The sequence below is a fragment of the Crotalus tigris genome, unplaced genomic scaffold (genome assembly GCF_016545835.1).
Source record: "Crotalus tigris isolate CLP2741 ecotype Arizona unplaced genomic scaffold, ASM1654583v1 scf7180000017744.3724543626:3957646, whole genome shotgun sequence".
Taxonomy (NCBI): domain Eukaryota; kingdom Metazoa; phylum Chordata; class Lepidosauria; order Squamata; family Viperidae; genus Crotalus; species Crotalus tigris.
In genome coordinates, this window is record NW_024096611.1 from 1,636,553 (window position 1) to 1,658,657 (window position 22,105).

The following is a 22,105-nucleotide window of genomic DNA, read 5'->3' on the forward strand; positions in this document are numbered from 1 at the left end:
AGTCGTCTTATATGCCGGCATTTACGGTATATGCCACCCATTTCACCAAAGTTGACTCTGTATTTTAAACTATACTTTGAATATTGGTTTGTCGAATAAATGACTAGGGCTGAGTTCATATATAGAGCAGTGATTCCCAAATCTGTGTAAATTATCCAAAATTGGGTAAAAGTGGGGTTTTGGGGGAGTGTAACTGCACACAAACCACACACACACAAAAAATCAATCCCAATAGGGACATTTAAATAAGAACTTTCTGATGAGTGATTTTGGGTAATGAAGGAAAACGTTTGAGAAGCACTGACTTAGAGCATAAATCGTACTTTATGTGGCTGGCTTTATATTATCTCGCTAATGTGATTGGTTTAATCTGAGCTTAGAAGGACATATGAATCCTCCCAATCACCCCCTTCTTTCCTCTTTATATCATTTTCTACCTGCTGGGATCTCTCAGTAGCCTGCTGTTAGTCTCCCGTTATTCTTGATGATTATCTCCTGACTAACCTCATCAATACATCTCTGTTAGGATGATCATAGTGTAGATCTCTCAACCTCTGTTCATCTCCTGCTGATATTCACTTACGTTTCTCACCACCTTCTCACAATCAGCATAACAGATTGAACAAATCTTTTCTCCTGAGTCATATTGTTGTTGATTATTGTTCAGATTGTTCTTATCAAGAGATTTATCTACTTGACTCCCATCCTCCCACCAAAAATCTGATCAATTCTTTTTTGGTGGTCTTTTTTCTTTCAAATCATCCATTGTTAATTGGTATTCCCTACACCCAAAAACAAACAAACAACCCCATAACATGCTGTGGTCATATTATGCTTTGATTACCAATATTTGTTCTCTCTGGGTCTCCTTCCTCATACTTTTATTTCTGTTGTTCTCTTCTGCCAGCACTGTTCTTTTCTCTCACTGCTTTAATATTTTGGATCCCCAGGATAGGATGTGGTCCTCCCAAACCTTAGGTAGAATCTCTCAGTACTTACCCAAAACGTACCAATGATGCAGATTCAATCTGGGTCGGTCACCAGGACCAGAGTTTTTGACTTTCAGCCTTTTAGACTCGTGCAGGACACCTTCCTCTTGAATTATGAATTTACAGCTTTACATCATGCAAGTGAGAAAATGTAGAAAAGATCTTACAAGTTTTTTATGTCAGAAATCTTAGAAAAACAACATCAGCTTGAGTAGACAATATTGCAGTAAGTGAAGCAATAGCCAGACTTGCTCTCAATATGGATTTCTTAAAATTGGAGATTAAGAAGTTAGAAATTATTCTGTAGAATGTTTATACTATAAGACTTGCAAAAAACTACAGCAATATTAAGAGATCTCACTTAATGACATTGTACATAATAATTATATATATATATATATATATATATATATATATATATATATATATATATGCTGGAAAATTTACATAAAAATACGACTCCTGGGCATGTCTATGGTACAAATAAAATACGAACACCAGGAGAGTATAAATATAAAAATATACTTTACTAAAAGCTGCCGAAAGCTTGGCAGCTTTTAGTAAAGTATATTTTTATATTTATACTCTCCTGGTGTTCGTATTTTATTTGTACCATATATATTTGGCGACGTTTCGACGAAGTCCCATTCGTCATCTTCAGGCTGGTGCTTTCAGCTTCGTGCTTTGAGCAGCAATGTGCTCAAAGCACGAAGCTGAAAGCACCAGCCTGAAGATGACGAATGGGACTTCGTCGAAACATCGCCAAGACACTTCCAATTTTACGTGGGAGAAAACCCAAACAACCAAAGACTACATACAAATACCCGCGAAAACCTCAGAAAACATATATATGTATGTATGTATGTATGTATGTATGTATGTATGTATGTATGTATTAATTGGCTTCTCTATGGGATATTACAAAAGAGTAAAAATTGTTTTATTTAATTTGTTTTCCCATAGAGAAAACATATTCAACTGAACATTTTATAAAGACCCCCCCTCCCCAAGGAGATTCCATGAAAACATGGAATTTTTGATCTTAATTTTATTCAAAAGTTTGTGAATTACAATAGCGTACAGAGGTATTTTGAGCTTTTTGTACGTATATAACTGTTTTCTCTGAGGCAGTGAGTATATGTACAAGGAGATATTATCAAGAGTGTTTTTAGAATATTAGAGATCAGACATGAACCCCTATAACCTTGCCTAAGAGGAATTTTTACAACAATAAATCTATGAATAAAAACTAAAAGCACAATGGTAAGAAATATTAAAGGAAACAATGGTTCATTTTTTTAGTGCTGCTTTTTGGAACACTGAATAAATGTTAACATTAGAAGTAAAGATAATTTATCTCTTTTTTTAAATAAAAATTTTATTGGTTTTTTTTCATCAACATATGTTAATTTTTCCAATCAATGTTGTTTGAAATTTGCTATGCTAATACATGTTCAATTCCTAATCCTTCATTCTTTTCTCTAACCAAGAATAAAATAAGTTCCAAATTTGATAGTAGTCTGTATCTTCTTTATCTTTCAACCTCATAGTCAATCTGTCCATCTCTGCACACTCCAATATTTTCCCGATTATTTCTTCCTCTGATGGCAGTCCTTCATTCTTCCAGTATTGTGCAACAATTATTCTCGCTGCTGTAGTGATGTGTAAGATTAAATATAATTTCTGCTTATTAGTCTTTTCAGGCATAATACCTAGTAAAAAAAGTTCAGGCTTAAAATCCACTTGTTCACCCAATATTTTTTCTAACCACATATGTATCTTTCTCCAATAAGCCTTTGCCTTACCACATGTCCACCAAATGTGATAATACGTGCCTATGTTATGTTAAGATGATTTATCTCTTATAAGCTAAGATATCAATGTTAAGTGTGCCTATTAATACTTTGAATTAATGATGATACATGTTTTAAAGACTGAGATCCTAGTCTCATGTTTGCATTGTTCTGGTATTTGTTGGTAGAAAGCTAACAGATCAACCTGTATGGGTGATTGGCCATTACCTGATCATCTCTTTTTCAGTCAAAACCCAATATTCCCTTCAGTCAGAGAATGTGGAATTAATTGAATTTAGCACAGTATTGCTGTGATTGCTTCTTTGGTTACTGATGACAGCCATACTGCAAATAAAAAGAATCTGAGTAAAGGAAATAACTAGTTGGCTTGAAAAGTTCATGAACAGAAATAAGATTGACATAAGGAAAGAATAATAGTAAGTATTTCTTCCCTGTGTAATTTAAGAGAGACTCAGCAGAGATGGTGTGCCATAAATAAGAAGTTATTTATGCCATAAATAAGAATGTTATTTGTTTATATATATCATACGCAGAAAACTATTCTGGCTGTAATCCAGGAAGGTTCTCTAAAATACCTTTGGGGTGGTATTATTGTTGGAATAATCATTAAAATACCACTGGGGGAAAATGTTGGAAAAGCCTTCTTACATTACACTTTGACCTAGGTTTTCTTGGTGGAAACAATGGAATTGGTTAATTTAGGCCACAGCGATAATGAATCTTACATTTCTATTTTCCTCTGTAGAACGTTCTGAAACAAACACAATAGATAATCTTTTTTATAACTATAATAAAAAAGCTTGTAATGTTTATGGCTTCCCACTCTTCTTGGATTTGGATTGTGGTAGTTCTTTAAAAACAATGCCATTTCTTAATTGTATGTTAGTAAGTAAAACAAATGCATCACTAGATAATAATGATTTGTCTTCCTTCCTTTGAATTTCTAAATGGGTTATATATGTTTTTATCCTAGTATTATTTCACAAGAGCCACTATTCCGCATTCTTCAAATATAAGAACGTTTAGTAAGAAGCTGCCATCTCGAGGCTATATGGGTTACTTTAGACTATGCATTCATGAAAGTATATTGTCAACCTCTTTATACTTTCTGTGCTCCCTAGTGCGACAATTTAACCTTCTTTTAAACAATGGCTACAACAGTAAAACGGCTTAGGATGTTATATTGAAAACAGTGAACACTATGGTGGGCAAATATCTCTTTAGAAATGGATGTTATTTTATCTGGAATATTTGAGATTGAAAGAACTGTGACTGAATGACATATATTCATGATCTTTTCAAAATCCAGATATTTTTGATGGAAGTTGTAAGGGGTTTGTAACTGGAGTTTTTCCAGTAACAAACACTATTCATGTTTCAGCTAACCATTTATAGTTTATGTGTCAAAAGTAAGAACGAGTGGAATCCTTCTGTGCCTTGACAATTTTGAACAAAAGCATATCTAGATTTCTAACAGAAAGGATGGAAAAAGAGGAAGAAGTTTGATAGAGCTTTCTTTCCCAATTCCTCATCATCACTTTAAAGAATCCTTTTGGTATAACCTTCTGTTATTGAACATCAATTTGGAAGGAAAATAGTAAGGAGTAATTTAGCTGCTCTATTCCCCTTTTCAAATTTCCCAGCTTATATCTTCTCCTTGTTAGTGTATGCAGATCTTCTAGGCTCCTCTCAACCATGTCAATGATTTCTGAAGTATATGGACAGTTGCCTCCAAGTTCTGTTTATTGTTCACTAGAAAAATTTCATAAGTAAAGGAGTAAGACATTCTGTAGAGTATAGTATTTACAGTAATGCAAGAAGAAAATAATCATTCATGTAATGTCAAATAAAACATTTATGTTCTAAGAATATTGTCAGATGAGGCCAGACCATCTGTTGCTTTAAAACATATTGGATTTTTTTTTTTTTCTGCTGCTACAGCAGCATCTGGTATTTTCAGAAAGATCTGCAAACAACTGTAGTAGCTTTACAACTGTCTTCAACTTAAATTGCACTGCCTTCTGTAACAAATCCTTTTAGTTTCTGAATTACGTTTTTCTAAACTGATTTTCCTGGACTTAAAAACAGAAGCAACCAGCCTGAGACATGGGGTGTGTAAATTCCTCTGACCTAAAATCTGCTTTGGAGTCTGCCAACATACATGTTTCAAGACAAACATGTCATAGCATGGCAATTATTTTCTGATGTTTTGTTGCTGCCACTGCTGCTTACTTAAACCCAGATGGGACAATTTTATTTACTTACATTGATAAATAAAGTTTATGGAAAACTATTGCTACTGTGTGCCTAAGAAAACTAAAGGAAAAACTATGCCAAAATGGCAGAATCAAAGTATGCTTGTATCTTTCTTTATCAAAAGGCATAAATTTAATGTTTAAAACAAATCTATACCAGTCCAAGGTTACTTCTAAATTATGTTTGCAGTTTTACAGTTAATCAAATTTTAATGCATGTAGAGCCCCAAACATTTTGAACAGAGGACATGGATATGTATAGGCAGCAGTTCAAAATGGACACAACAATGTCCTTCATGTTATGTAACCTTGCAAGTTCCCTTTGTTTAGATTAGCTCTACCATCAAGGTAAAAAAAGAAGTAGGGAATTGAAATATTTTGGAGACACTATTCATATGGATTAATGGTTCAATTGTGCTTACTATTAAGTATGAGTACATGGGATTACATTCCAAATCTTACACTGCACTAAAGTATTCAAGATTATAATATCCCCAAAGTTATTTTTAACATATCAATCTGCATTTGTGTACAGTATATATGCAATAGTTGTAACATAGCTGTGGGGTTTTCTTCTCTTAAAGGAGCTATTTAGAAGTGATAGAACTACTAAGGGTAGCAACTGAGTCAATAAATCCTGGGTTTGGTGTATCAGACCACATGGACATGCTAAGTCATGGTGGCCAAGTGTGGAATGTTCACTACCAGTCTACAACTGGTAATTACTATAAATTCATACAGTTGTCTTCCACGGGTACCAGAAGATCGGTAGGACCAAAGACAGCCTTCTCATTAATGAATTGATTAATTCATTCTTTCATATGTGTGTGTGTATGAGAGAGAGAGAGAGAGGGAGAGGGAGGGAGGGAGAGAGAAAGAGAGATTGTTGTTGTTAATTGCGAAGTCGTGTCCGACCCATCGCGACCCCATGAACAACGTTCCTTCAGGTCTTCCTGTCCTCTACCATCTTCTGGAGTCCATTTAAGTTCACACCTACTGCTTCAGTGACTCCATCCAGCTATCTCATTCTCTGTCATTCCATTCTTCTATTGCCCTCAATCTTTCCCAGCATTAGGCCCTTCTCCAGTGAGTCCTTCCTTCTCATTAGGTGGCCAAAGTATTTGAGTTTCAACTTCAGGATGAGAGAGAGAATTGGGGAATTCAGATAAAATGCTAAGCCAATATAAATTATATGTTTAACATAGTTTATAGCCACATTGTTTTTGATAGAAGAAGAGTGGTGGGATCTAAATGCAATAAGATTGCTGAAAAGATTCTCAGATAATATGTGAATAAATCTCTTCTTTCTTTGAAACAGTCTCTGTCTTATCCATGGGGGATTCTATATAAACCAAAACAAAAATGTTAAACTAAATTCCTAGCAATTTTTTAGACCTGCTAAACAGTATGCATGCAACTTCATAATCCTGTGTTGGTTCAACATCCAATTAATCTGAAATTCTTGAAGTGTGCTTAATGTAGCATCTTAATCCAGAATTCTAAAGATACTGTAGAAAGAAGCCTGAGAAGTTATCCAGCTAGCATCCCTATGGATATTTCAGTATAAGTGTTTGGAAACAAGGAATATGAAGCCTAACTTTGGAACTGACTTATTTTTATTAAAAAGATACAGCCTGGTACATATTATAAGTCTTTTACATACATATAAAGTGAGTTTTTGAAGTGAGCATTAAAGAGCTTAGTAAGCTTGTTGCTTCTGAATTGTCCCATATTTGCGAATTTGCTGTATGGTAATTACTTTGAGTTACAGAATAGGATGATAATTACTGTAATTCTTGTGTAACTGATCGGTATGCAAGTTAAGCCTGCCCTTTCAAAAGCTTTTGCTCATAAGCATTCATTCATTCATTCATGCATTTGTTCATTCGTGCGTTAGCTTCTCCCACTCATTTGTTTACTTTTCTGACCTATATATTTTGTTCTTTAAACCAGAGATACAGTACCCTTTCTCTAGCTCTCTAATCTAGAAGATAGAAATATTTTCTACTTGTGCTTGGTGGATAGTGTGATTTTAGCAATTAAGAAAGAAATATTTGGGGGGGGGTAGGGGGAAATTCAAATGGTGAAAAAAAAGAACTAGTTCATAATTGTTTAAGTTCAATTTAGATGTCATAAAATGCTGCTCTTGATTCTGAAATAAGAAACTATGATAATGCTGACTATAGATACACATTTACATTATGCACTGCATGGGTCAGAAAGAGAGCTGAGAAAACATCAACAGACCCCCTCACATCCTGAACATAAATTGTTTCAACACCTCTCCTCCTCAGGATGCTGCTATAGGGCATTTCATGCCAAAACAACTGGACACAAAGACAGATTTTTTCCCTTGTGTCACCTAATTACCATAGCACTGTCTTATGTCTAAAGATATTTACCCATGTAGTAGAGCTGTATTACTATTATCCTTCTCATCTTTTCTACTACCTTCTCCATTGGTATCTTATGATTATATGCTTTATTGTTTGTATGTACACTGAGAACTTATGCACTGGAGACAAATTCCTTGTATGTCCAATCACCCTTGGCCAATAAAATATTCTATTCTGTTCTGTTATTAAATGAAGGTTATTTAATAGTAAAGTTTCTTAGGAATATGAAAACTATACTATATCAAACTAAAGGCTATCTAGCTCAGATTGATTTCTGTTACATTGCACATGTAATAGTATACTGGCTATTTCCTTTAAAACAGAAAGATCTTCCATGTACATCTAACTTTTATGAATATATTAACAATATAAATATATATTTTTTTTCTTTGTAGTATAACAAACACCTCTTTGTGCACATTGGACATGCCAATCACTCTTATAGCGATCCATTGCTGGAATCAGTGGACATTCGTCAGATTTATGACAAATTCCCTGAAAAGAAGGGAGGCTTGAAGGAATTGTTTGGAAAAGGACCCCAGAATGCCTTCTTCCTAGTAAAATTTTGGGTGAGTAAGATATTAAGCAAGTTTTAGCCATGTGCATCTTTAGTTTTGTGTTTTCTGAATGTTAAAATAATCTTGGCTGGTATACAGAAAGTTGATGGAAGCACTTTTCTCTCTCTCAAGGAATAATTCAGTCTTACCCACCGTCCTGATAATAGATTCCAAAAGACATAGAAGGTACTTCACTTGGATTGGCTACTCACAATGTGCTAAGGGCTGTAGCTGAAGTGGTTTCTAAAAGAACAGACATATGGAAGACAAGCCCACTACTATATTTTAATCATGAGTGGAAGAAATGCCTATTTCTAAGAACCAATAGTAGGAAAGGGGCTGTTACCTTTGGGCTCTGTCTGGGAACTTTTCAGAGGCATCTGGACAGCTAGAACGGAATATTAGTCTAGATTGGATTTCTGCCATAATAAAGAGGCAGTGTTGTATAGTGGTTAGGGTATTAAGATGTTGAATTGGGAGGGGAGGTTCATATTTAGTATCAGCCATGATGCTCATTGCATTACTTTGGAAAAAAACACTATTTCTTAGTGCAGCTTTCCTCTCAAAATATTGTGGTTGGGAAGAAAAATGGAGGAAGAGATGTTAGAGTTCTCATATTAAGTTCTTGAAATCATTTATTACAATAATTCAATAATTATGTTATTTGTTACTTTCAAGTCTTATCATAATTATCCAGTGCCGCATATCATCCATTTAATTTAACACATTTTAAACTTTTGGCCCTGCTGTATATTTACCAATGTTTTAAATATATATTTACCAAATGTTTTGAATATATACCAAAGTTTTACCAAATGTCCTTACAAAAAGTTAACTTATGATGCAAATCAGTTATGTAGTTCGAGATCCTATTTCAAAACTGAAATGGCATATATTACTTTTTGTCTTTGTTTCAGAATTATAGTATGAGCAATTTTCAGTTTCACAATCTCAACAGGTCCAGGAAATACACGTACAATTTGCAGCTATTTCTAGCATATTTGTTGGCAATATATTTTTAGAAGAATATTCTGTACATATACTAACAATATATATATATATATATATATATATATATATATATATATATATATATATATATATATATTTTTTTTCTGAGGTTTTCACGGGTGTTTGTATGTAGGTCTTTGGTTGTTCGGGTTTTCCCCCGTGTAAAATTGGAAGTGTCTTGGCGACGTTTCGACGAAGTCCCATTCGTCATCTTCAGGCTGGTGTTTTCAGCTTCGTGCTTCGAGCAGCAATGTGTGGTCTTAGCTGTTTCTTCCTTTTAACTGCCAGTGGGGGTATGAACTGAATCGAGAAATGACTCCAATATATCATTATACATATTATAACTGTAGCACACATTGCATATGTGCAATGTTGGAAAAGGGAGAACATACCAACAAATGCAATGATTGTATGTAAAATATTAGACTGTGCTGAGATGAACAAACTTTCCTTAGAAATAAAAGACAAAGAAGCTACAGAATTTTACTCTGTTGAGCCTCCGCACTATCAGTCCCTCTACCACAAAGATCCTGCAAGACCGTGGTGGCGAACCTATGGCACGTGTGCCACAGGGGGGAGGCAGAGCCCTCTCTGTGGGCATATGTGCCATTGGCCCAGTCCTAGGCCTTCAGCTGGGTTTTATAAAATGTTTTCATTTTAGGCCTCCACCGCCGTGTGCAAAAAAAAAAAAAAGGTTCAATCAATCAATCAATTTCAACTTCTCGCAGGAAAAAAAAAGATCTTGCAAAGTTGGAATTGATTGAACTTTTTAGTCCCACCCAGCCTGCCATTACCATCTCAGCCATGCCCACCCAATGGGCCATGCCCACTCAAATGGCCACACCCACCCAATGGTCTACGGCCACCTGACACCTGACATAAGTGGGTTTTGGGTTGCAGTTGCACTCGGTCTCTAAAAGGTTCACCATCACTGCTGCAGGAGAAGGGCAGTGTGGACAATTGTGGGATCTGGCAGGGTGAGAGCTGTGAACCATAAACACAAAGCTTTCGCTGTGTCCCTGCACAACAGATACAGTGCCCTTGCTGACCAAGTCTTGATAGACTTGAACATTGGGTGCTATCTAACAAAATGAAATTCAATATCGAAAAAAGTAAGATTCTATATTTAGGCAAGAAAAACCAAATGCACAAGTATAGTATGGGTGGTACCTAGTTCATTAGTAATAACTGTGTGGGGGATCTTGGAGTCCTAGCGGACCATCACTTAAATATGAGCCAGCATTGTTGCCAAAAAAGCCAACATAATTCTAGGCTGTATTAATAGATGGATAGAATCAAGATCATGTGAAGTGTTAATACCACTTCATAATGCCTTGATAAGGCCACACTTGGAATAGTGCATTGAGTTTTGGTTGCCATGATGTAAAAAAAAAAAAAAAAATAGAGACTCTAGAAAGAGTATAGAGAAGAGCAACAAAGATGATTAGGGGACTGGAGGCTAAAACATATAAAGAACAGTTGTTGGAATTGAGGGTGTCTAGTTTAATGAAGAGAAGGGTGAGGGGGTGACATGATAGCAGTATTCCAATATCTCAGGGGCTGCCACAAAGAAGAGGGAGTCAAGCTATTCTACAAAGCACCTGAAGGCAGGACAAGAAGCAACGGGTGGAAACAAACCAAAGAGAGAAACAACTAGAACTAAGGAGAAATTTCCTGACTGTTAGAACAATTAATCAGTGGAACAACTTACCTCCAGATGTTGTGAGTGCTCCAACATTGGAGGTTTTTAAGAAGAGATTGGACACCTATTTGTCTGAAAAGGTATAGGGTTTCCTGCCTGAGGAAGGGGTTAGACTAGAAGACCTCCAAGGTCCCTTCCAACTCTGTTATTCTGTTAATTTAGTGGCCATGTGATAAAAGGAGCTATCCTTTTAACTAATCTGATTGCTAAGCATTCAAAAGTACAGAAAGCAGAATATGAATAAATAGTTGCTTCTGAGATATTTTGATGTATGTTAGTGTCATCCTTTTCATGGCATGTGTTGGTTGAGCTGATGTGGGTTGAGTGGTCTGTGGGTATATATTTTGTTCAAAGATATTGTGTAGGCGGTCTGTTTCCTTTTTCTGGTGTTCTGGGTGGCTGCATTGTGTTTGTACTTATCTGAATAAAGATCTTACATAGGTTGGATTCTTACTTTGGTGGATGGAGCAATTGGTTAGTGTGAGTTTTTTTTCTCTTGCATTTCTAATTTGCCATCATTTCTTCTACTGATAAGAATAGCCCAGAATGGTAGGTTGTTGTTGTTTTCTTCTTCCCTTGTATCTTTTATTCCTTGAAACAAAGAAATAAAATGGTTTGAAATAAAAAAAATGTTCAGGAACAATCAAGCAGAAAACAATATCCTAGTCAAGAACCACCAAGGAGAAAACCACACCCTATCAAAACTAGCAGAGCAAGCTAGTGTATATAAACACTGATGATATTACTTAGCTAGGTAATGAAACATCTGCAAGCAAAGAACCAAGCTCAGAGAATACGAAGGATTCCAGTCTTTCCAATATCCTACCATTGAGAGGCAAATGTTTTTAATCCAGCGAATATTGTCTACTATTGACATATTTAAACTATTATTCAAGCTGGTTTATCAGTTGCAGGGGTATTTGTTTTAATTTGATTGGGTGCCAGTTATATCTTTTTACCAATAGGTTTTAATAGGGTGTTTAATTTTATTCTGTCTCATTGTAATTCTGTTTTGTCTTTATTGTTTTTAGATACAAGACAAAATAATAATTGGCAATATCTGCCACTGAGCCACACCTAGTAAGTCCATTAGTAGTAGAAATGAGAGATTGGGGTATTTTAAATAAAAAGAGATATGCTTTGAACTGAGTGAAGCAGAACAAGACATAAACCTTGATCAGTTTTATATATTCACTAGCAACTGGCATAGATAGCTGACCCATTCATGTTTACAAAGGAATAAACCACACTGAACACAATAGATCTCATTCCTGAGTAAATATACTCAGAATTATGCTATTACAGTGTTAAATTGCTGTGGTACTGCTTCAGAATAATGCAAACGTACGTGTCAGAGAAAGCCTGTGAAACAGAGGACTCTGAAGAACTATTGATTAATATCAATAAGTATTTTAATGAATACCTAGTTTTCAAGAATCTGCATTGCAAAAAAGTATTCTAGAAAATAACACATGCTGTAATTAGCAGTTTTCTTTTGCTTTTTTTTTTCTTTTAAAGATGCTTTGAAGTCCAAAGCATTTTTGAAATTCAAATGTAGAACAGAGATAAAGGAATCTGCACAATAAAAGGGCATTAAATCATGTCCAAAAACCTCTCCCATTTTATAGATGTAAATATATGCCATAATTAGTGGTAAAGTAACATGAGTTGGATGGTTAACTTTATTCCTTTTCTTATCATGTAAAATAGATGTGACCTGAAAAATATAATGCTGTTTCTTTGTCTCCCATTGTAAACAGTAATGAATTCAGTATAGTTTGTGTTCAGAAAGAGTTCTGCCACATGGTCTCCTCCCACGTCCCTCATGTGTGTCTGCTGCCCTTTTTGGAGGCATGTCAATTCTTTGTCTCCATTCACAAAAAAGCCATTGTAATGTTTCCCCTCCTAAGATGTCATTTTTATTGCATAACTGAGTAAGGCTTGGCAAATCAACTGCCTCAGAGAGAGGAGTTTAGTCATGCGGCCTGGTCATTTTGACCCAGTTTTGCAACCTATTTGAAGTGAAAGGAAAACTCTGCTGTTTGCCCTTTCCAGTCACCCGAGAGAAGATCATTCCTGCCCAGGGACCTTCAGGACCTGAATACAAAATTCTTGATACAAGAGTGTTCATTCTTGTGAATGAATTAGAGAGCAGTTGGGAAGTACAGTTGCTTGGCTTGGGCAGCAAAAGCTGAGCCGTGTGGCAATGCAAAGCCGGCAGCAAACAGAGCCAAAGTTCCAGATGCTGCACTTGAAAAAAAAAATAGAGAAAAGAAAAGAAATTGGAATGAATCTCTGCCTTTGGTCCACTGTTCATTGGAAGGAAAAGAAGCATAATGTGCTCATATAAATGACAACTCATTGCAGCTCATGCTAATGGTAGGAAGCCTCAGTGCCATTTAGCAAATGTCCCTCCATGTTCAGTTTTAACTACTGCATATTTTGTTTATTAATTATGCTGCTCTCTCAGGAAATGCAGTCTAGGATTTCCCCCATACAAACACACCTGTTCACAGCAAAAGAATCCCAGTCTCTTCTTGCAAATGCTGTTGGGGGGAAAAAAAACCTGAAGCAAATTGTTTAAGTAGGCTGTTGTAAAACACACGCAGGCAAATGCCTTCTTTTTCCAGACTTTAGTCTTTTCTTCACTTATAGAGTAGTCTTGTTTTGAGCCAGCTCTCTTTCAATGCCTGCTGTGGGCCTTCATCAGGAGCTGTTTGCATGCATCATGTCAAGCAGTTGATAGGCTTGGTATGTAAAATTTCCAGCACTTCGTACTGACAAGCTGCATTATATTGATGGATGAATACATTATATGTATCAACAGGCACAGAGAACAAGTGTCTGGGAAATGGCCAGTTCTGTTTTTCAGGATGTTGCTGAAGTATTTGCATTAAAAGGAAATCTAACACTGAAACTCTTGTGTTGTGATTTTAGACTATAATTTGCTACTACTCTTGCCTTTAAAATATGCTGAAAGCAGGAAATAATCCAATTCTCTGTTTCCAGTTGGATTTAATCATACAGTTCAAATCTTGGATTAGATTTAGATGTTAAGATGTTTTTTCTTCCACCTTCGCCTTTTTAATTTGAACGTACTTTTGTAAATATACTAGCCAACATAACAGAAATAGAAAAAAGTAGCATCCAAAACTTTCAAGAAGTACGCTGATGAAAATATATTTTGTATAAGCTTCAGTATTAGTATTCATGCAAACTCAGTACTAAATGGACTAAATTAAGGAGCTGAGATGATTGAGTGGACAAAATCTCCTGGTCCCAAAGAAACTCATCTCCTGGATCATATAGAGAGCCTCAGCACCTTCAACTGTGCCTAGAAATCATCAATGTGGCTCCCACAGCAGTCGTATTACAGGGCAACAGTGAGACTGCCCAGTAAACATATGGAGCATTGCACTTTGCCCTAACTGAAACCTAATCCTAATAATGTCATTAGATGTCCATTCCCACCATACTTTTAAAAAAGTTAAAATCCAATGGTTTCCAAACAAGGAATTAAAACAAAAAGATTTATAAATCCAAAAGTTTCCCAAATTATCCTTCTTTTATGCCTCTATCTATCTTCACAGTCAGTTTTAATTTCCCCTAAGCTTAAACTGCCACTTATAGTTCAGGAGGGAGGGGTAAAGAAAGTTTGGGGATTTCTTGCTTTTGAATGCTTTTTCCCAGAACCGGTATTTTCACTTGTAGAGAGATAAGGAAAGTAGTCTCACCTGGATCAGCTGTTTTGCTTTCTGCTTTTTAGAATTCATTGTCTCTGATGATCAGCGGCTTCTGGCTGACCGCATGGGTGTGGTCAACCTTTCTTCTTGCTGTCCCCAAGGGCTGCTTTGGATCAAGTGGGTCAGCTATCGCTGGCCCACGATCTGCGAAGTTTCACTCTTTGACCAGTCGCCTCTACGGGGCGACTTTCAGTTCTATTGGACTCTCCAGCTGGTAGAAATCGGGCTTGGGGAACGGAGCTTCATTCCCCAGCGCCCATGTTGCAGCAATGTCACCAGAAACTCCCCTAAACCTAATCCTAATAATGAAAAGCCTAACCCCAACTCTCCCCTCACAACAATTAACTGGAACTTTAAAATGATGCCTGCAACTTCCTCAATTCTTAGCTATTTTAAAGGATACTGTGACCAACAGTATTCCAGAAAAACAAGAGTAATCATCTCCCATCATCCGTACCTTACCGCCAATGATCCTTGAGGGTGACCACTGCAGTTTTAGTCTTATGCCTAGGTCAGAATCCTGACTGTCTTCAATCTAGAAAATGTTTTTTTCCACAACATTCTCTGAAGCTGTTTTCCCTCACCTGTTCTTTCCAAAGAGAAAGCATATATGGGATAATAGTTGTCTAATACAGTATACTTAAACTCAAAGAGGCACCTCTTGAAGAGTGGGCCTCCTGCTAGTATTTCTAGAATCCCATACATGATTTGGTTTTATGATCTTTTCCTCAGCATGAGGCCTCTAAGATAGCGGTCCCCAACCTTTGCATCTTGGCAGCTCAGCTGGGGGGGGGAGGGGAACTGGCCTGCACAAGCAGCGGCCTGGCATCACTTGTGCAAGTAAAGCTGTGTGTGCACTCTCTGGCCAGCCACTCACTTGGCCCAATTGACCACAGCCCAGTAGTGGGCCTCAGCCCAGAGGTTGGGGACCCCTGCTCTAAATTATACATGTTGGAATGATGAAAACAGGATGATAATTTACCTCAAGAGCATTGCTACTTAAGATAGTGACTAAGACCAATAATATTCTGACAATAAAAACAGATCTGCCATTGTGACCAAAATGACTACTCCAGATAGAAAGATGATTCATACACCACAGAATAAATATATTTAATACAATGTTTTTTAAAAAATAGTAAGATGACTTTACCTGATAAAACAGCTGTCCTTATGTTCAGATATATCATTTACTCAACTGTGACAGCAGATTGATAGCAGATTGATTTCACTATTTCTTAGGAAGAGTCCATAGCAAATTATTTGAGACTCTACTATATTAAAATTATACTAGTGGTAGAACTAGAAAAAAAATAATGGTGGGGTCATGTGGCAGTAGGAAACAAAGATTATATTACATCACTTTTTCATACTTATTTTAATCTAATGTTCTTAATAAAATGTTCTTAATAAAAATGTGGTCCGTCTGTAAAGCTTTTTCATCTGCTTTACAAGACACATGTTGCAGTCTAAACTAGAAATAGTTATTCAGATCTGAATGTCTGGTCTTTGAATAACCAGTCCTATGAAGATTTGCAAAAAGATGCATTGCTGAGGAAATCTCAGTAATGATACTTCTCTTCCAGTTAGATTCAAATTCTTTCTCTTTGGAGTTAACTAACTAGTGACAGGAATACATGCAAAGCCACCCCAAATCTTCAAATGCCAATCTCTGGGCCCCTGTATTCATGATTATTAAAATAATGTGGGAGCACAAACATTAATGAAGGCAGCACGATGGTTCAGCGGTTGAGATGCTGGGCTTGTTGGCTGGGACATCATCAGCCCAGGTTCAAGACTTGAGCACCACATGATGGAGTGATATCCCATTTCTCACCCCAACTGCTGCCAACCTAGCAGTTTGAAAGCATGTAAATGCAATTACATGAATGGTACTACTTTGGGAGGGTAACAGCGCTCCATGATGTCATGCTGGCCACATGATCACAGATATATCTTTGAACAGTGCTCAATGGCCTAGAAATGAGGATGAAAACCACCCCCTAAAATCAGCTATGGCCAGCAGAGTAAAATCCTCAGGGATCCCTTCTTTTATAAACATAACTACAAATTTCATACAAATAGGTTCAGGCTGATCTTATACTTTTTCCTTTACTTCACTTGTGCCTTTTAATACAATTGGAAAAAAGGGGTAATGCTGTACCTTGGGCATCATTGCAATACAAATATCACTTCCTGAACTTGTGCTGATTTTATAGTAAAGGTGTGTTACTGGGAGTGGTTCAACACAAAGCAATCATTGTCTTTATTCTTCATAATTCCTCTAGGCCTCACATTCTTAAGAAGTCAAGATAAAAGATGGCCAGAGGGCTGTGCTTTATTTTAATGTGCTCCTACTACTTCCTTTCCTATGAAAGGAGGATATACACCAGTGCTGGGATTCAGCCAGTTTGCACCACTTTGCCAGAACTGGTAGCAAATTTTTTGTTGCCCAGGCCCAGAATGGACTTCCGGAAGCGACATCCACACAGAGAACCGGTTATTCACATATTTGAATTCCACCACTGATATACACCAATTGCCAGATAAAAGAAAAAGTCAGTAGAAATGGGACAGTTAGTGGGGTGAGGGTGGAGATTAGAAATAACTTATTTGAGGAGAAGGAAAGTCCACAGTTAACAATACTAAGTGGAAACTCCACTTTTAAAGTGTGATGTCACATGACCACACTGACTTACAACAAGAGTTCCTGCAGGCCTGGTTGCAATCGTTAAGCAAATCCTCTGTGGTTGTTAAATGAGAAGTCATGTGGTCACCATTTGTGACCTCCTGCTGGCTTCCCCATTGACTTTGCTTGTTGGAAGCTGGCGATAAAGTCACAAATGGTGATCATGTGACTGGAAGATGCTGCAATCATCATATTTACAAGTTGGTTGCCAAGTGACCAAATTACAATCATGTAACTGTCGGGGTGCTGCAACTGCCACAACTTTAAAGATCAGTTCAATGTCCTAGCATCAGTCACTGAGAGGGGAGTTGCAAAATATAACTGGGAGTCTTGCATGTTAACAAAATTCAGGAGAAAATTGGAAAGGAAAATATTTGAGTGCTGAGCCTAAAAGAGAACTATGTGTTTCTGGGATGAATACATCACTTTTGTTTGAGAAATTTGAGGTGAAAAAGAATTGAGGTGAAGGATAATCCTGAATTATAATAAGTACTCAAGATAAATTTCTAATTCCGTGCAGTCAGTTTCTTTGTTTTTTAACCTCTGAAGTTTACTGTTCTCTGGGATTACCTCCATCTATCACAAGTGCTACCAATCATCTATGGAGCATCTTCCATTTTATGATAAAATCTCAGTTAATTTCTCCAGACAGCGCTGTCTGCAAAAAGTTTGGATAGTTCTATTATATTATAAAAACATTCTATCTTTGCTGTGTTTTATAAGTGTGGTGTTGGATGGGAGGATTTGAATAGGAGATTTTTCCTGCAAATGTTCACATACTTTCTCCAAGCATATGCTAGTGTGTCCTTATTCTTGTTTTGTGTAAGTATTTACACTCTACAACAGGTTGTCCAGTGTCCTCTTCTCTGTGAGCTGCTGAGAAGTTTTCAAAGGGTGTGGTTGCAATTTTCAGTGGGTGTGTTGAAGAATATCGGGCAATCTTCCTTACTCTTCAATGACATATGACATGTACAGTAGCTATATTTTAATGCCTGTGAATTTTTATCAGTAAACACTCTGAGCTATTTTTACAAGTTGCTATAATTAAATTAATTATAAGAAATTGGATTCCCAGTGATCTAACCTGTACTTGTGTCACCTGAGTTTGGGAAGTTATCATTATTTGTGATGGATTATAATACAGTGTATGATATGATTCATTATTGGCATATGGAATTATTGAATGTTCTCTTTAAAATCTTATTTCCAAGCATAATAAGGGGCTAGCTGTATATATTTCTAGCTCTTTTCATTTCAAAGGATGGCTTATTTATATGTATCCAGTTCAAGTTGGGGGGGAAAAAGAGATATTCTTCCCATTGAATAGCTATATCTTCTTAATTCTTTAAATTAGAAACTGGATAGTTAAAATAGTCAAAAGCTTTTATGGCCCAGCAATTTTGAATCCAAACCTTAAATGAAATAACCCTGTCTTTCAAAACTGCAGTGGAAAGTCACTTGGCAACAAACAAACCTGCAGTGAGAGTCAAGGTGATATATTACTTTGAATACAACTGGACTGTTTGTGGTTCCAGAGTAGCCTGCATAAAGGGAGAATGCTAATTGCTAATTGCTTCTTATATAAATGCTGTTTTTCTTACAGGCGGATTTAAATTGCAACATCCAAGATGATACAGGAGCATTCTATGGTGTAACTAGTCAATATGAAAGTTCAGAAAACATGACAATCACCTGTTCCACCAAAGTCTGCTCATTCGGAAAGCAAGTGGTGGAAAAAGTAGAGGTAGTGATTATTGTTGCCATCTCATACTTCTCTTTTTTAAAAAAAAAATGCCTTTTTTTCAAATTGTACATCTGAACCAATGCATCTACAGTTGTGTTAATATAAAATTGTTGTGGTGTACATTTTTTCCAGGTTCTTAGGTATCCTTTTGGGGAAAAAACTGACTAGGGAAGTGGAATATGCTCCTTGCTATTCAACTTGAACTAATTTGCGAGGAGAATTTTCTTTAATGAGTGCCCTTTAAAATGCTTAAAGCAGTCTGGCTATTTGGCACCAGTAGTATTTTGCACTGCAGCTTGCTCGTTATGAAATCTCTTTGTGTCTCGGACATGTAAGCATGCATCCCTGTAACAGCCTTTTTCACTATTTTTGGAGAAGTCTAAAATTCTAGTTTTAGCCTACATATTTCCTCTGCCGAATCATTTTATAGGGCTTAGCAATGACACTTAGACTTATATACTGCCCCATATTGCAGGGGTCTTCAAACTTGGGCCTTTTATGACTTGTAGACTTCAGCTCCCAGAATTCCTCAGCTAGTGTACCCAGCTGAGGAATTTTAGGAGTTGAAGTCCACAAGTCATAAAAGGGCCAAGTTTGAAGACTCCTGCCATAGTGCTTTACTGCACTCTCTGGGTGTTTACAATGTCAGCACATTGCCTCCAATAGTCTGGGTTCTCATTTTACTGACTTCGAAAGGATGGAAGGCTGAATCAACCTTGAGCTCCATCAGGACTGAACGCTGGGGCTGTGGGCAGAATTTGCTTACAATATCACATTCTAACTGTTGTGCCAACAAGGCTCCTGATATACTTGTTTTTAGATCAAGAATTAAGAAATCTTACCTAAATTCCTGGGACTATGGATGATCTGTTTTATAGATTTGAGGACTCACCACATACTGAACAGGGAATATTTCAAAATCTTCCTTAATGTTTTCAACTGATAAAATATGAATGATGATATAGTATCTGCACCAAAGGCATTCTGTTAAATACACTTTTCCATTGCACTGTATATGGAGCTTCATTTGGCAGCCAAACAGACTATAACAGTGTGGCTTGTTGCTAAAAATGCATCTGTGGCTTGTAAAATTTAAAATTATTAAATTAAATTGGGATTGGCTTCTCGTGGGCATTAGAGTGTTGTGCTATTCTTATTTTGGCTTACTGCGATTATCCAAGCTTAAGATGATGGGTTAAATAATGCAGTATTTTCCAATATATCTTTTATGATAATGTAACAACTCCATTGTTTGTTTAATTCAGTAGAATTATATAATTAAGTAAGAGCCACGGTTGACAATATATGAATAATTTCATTTTATGCAAATGGGGTTTCCCTTGCTCTCCTGATTTCTTATATTTTCTCCTGATACTCACCCCTAGCCTCTAGATTTCTTCAGAGGGTCTTCCCAATCTATTTTAGACAGTTGAAGATTTGTATCGGGTTGCAGAGGGAGAGGAAGTGAATTCCATGGGTGGGTGCAGTCTAAATAAATACTCTTGACTTGTCATGCTATTACAGTATTTAATTTATCATATCTAAGCACTGGTTTAATTTAATGGGAAAATCAAATGATTTTTAAATAATTATTTGAAATACCTACCGTAGTTCAATTTTCAACTTTCTTTTTGTTTTTCTTCTTAGACTGAATATGCACGGTTCGAGAATGGGCGGTTTGTGTTTAGAATAAACCGCTCACCAATGTGTGAATATATGATCAACTTCATCCACAAGCTCAAGCATTTACCAGAGAAATATATGATGAACAGTGTGCTGGAAAACTTTACAATTTTGTTGGTAATAACTTTCTTCCCTTTGCTCACTGTTCTCTGGAGTATGTTGGGAGGAGATAGATGTTTCCTATGATTGGTTTTAATGAGTTACAAATGCCACGTCCTTCGGTTGAAATGTATGTCATTTCAAAAGAGGGTTCTGATTTTAATCTTGCCTAATAGGACAATATTTGAAACTATTTTTAATAAAAATTTGTAGGAGGCAAAAACTGAATTCCATACAACACTAACCTAGGATTTTTAAACATGTTTTTTTTTTTTGAACAAGCCATTGTGCCTACTCCAAATATGAAATCAAGGCACAATTGAATGGTTGCACAGGGCACTAAATGAAACAAAAAGCAAATTACAGCTTAATATTACATGTGAATTTAGGCCAATTTGTGCCTTTATGGTAGAAAGTTGCTTGTGTTTATACTTGTAGCAACCTGTACTTCTTTCTCTTAGCCCTCATCTGTGAAGGCTAATGGGAATGAGATACCGACATTCACATAACCCTGTTATACACTTTCAGATCTAATGTGATTACTAATTATGTTAGCAGTGGAATTTACATGTTTTCCTTGGACTGGGTACCCAATGTGTTTATCTCATAGTATTTTGAATGATGGAGTGGGATTCGGGGAAGAAGCTGGCACCTCTTTAGTACCAAGTGCAAGGAAGGTAATGTTTCCTTACGGCATTTGGCAGTTTACTCATTTCAAGCAATGTTTGGTATTAGCTATCTATTTTCAATAGGCTGTATTTCAGAAGCTCCTGAAATTCTTGAGAACTTAGGAAGATTGGATACCAGGACATCTGATATAATTCAGATCCATCTATGTAACTTACTACACCTTTGCTTTGCCTCTCTTCTCCAATACTTCTAAATCTACCCCCTTTCTGAGCACTTTAGACATGTAGAGAAGCCATCTGTTGAGCTTGCAGTAGAAGAGAGTAGCTGTGTGTATCCTCTTGGGGCTTTAAAGCAAGATAGATAGAATGGAACTGATCTATAACAGTTCCAAAATCCTAAGTTTTAGTAGGTTTTCTTCCATTCAAAATGTGGTTGGAAATTCAGATTTCCAAATGTTAGGATGAAACAGGTTATTAAAAAGTTAGGTGGTTCTACAATTGAATTATTATATTCTCTCTTTTTCTAAGGGCCACGATAGCGTAGCACTTAGAGATATTGAGCTTGTCAGCTGGAAAGCTGACACCCTGGGTTTGAGCCCCGAGTGCCACATATGAGCTCCCATTATTTGCTGCAGCTCTTACAAATCTAGCAGTTTAAAAGCATACAAAAATGAGTAGATAAACAGGTAGCATTTTGGTGGGAAGGTAACAGTGTTCCATGTGCCTCGGAGTATAGTCACATTGGTCATGTGTCCACAGAAGTGCCCTTGGACAACAATGACTTTTTTTGGCTA

General features: G+C 36.5%; 1 protein-coding gene across 9 annotated transcripts in view; it reads left to right on the top strand.

Moving 5' to 3' along the window:
- The window catches only part of TEAD1 (TEA domain transcription factor 1), a 240,900-nt gene that overhangs the window by 209,865 nt on the left and 8,930 nt on the right, over positions 1–22,105 (top strand). For all 9 annotated transcript variants that reach the window (XM_039340342.1, XM_039340341.1, XM_039340345.1 and 6 more), the window contains 3 exons: positions 7,850–8,023; positions 18,760–18,900; positions 20,548–20,700. In XM_039340342.1, the coding sequence (XP_039196276.1) occupies positions 7,850–8,023; positions 18,760–18,900; positions 20,548–20,700 (468 nt within the window). The remainder of the gene's footprint in view (positions 1–7,849; positions 8,024–18,759; positions 18,901–20,547; positions 20,701–22,105) is intronic.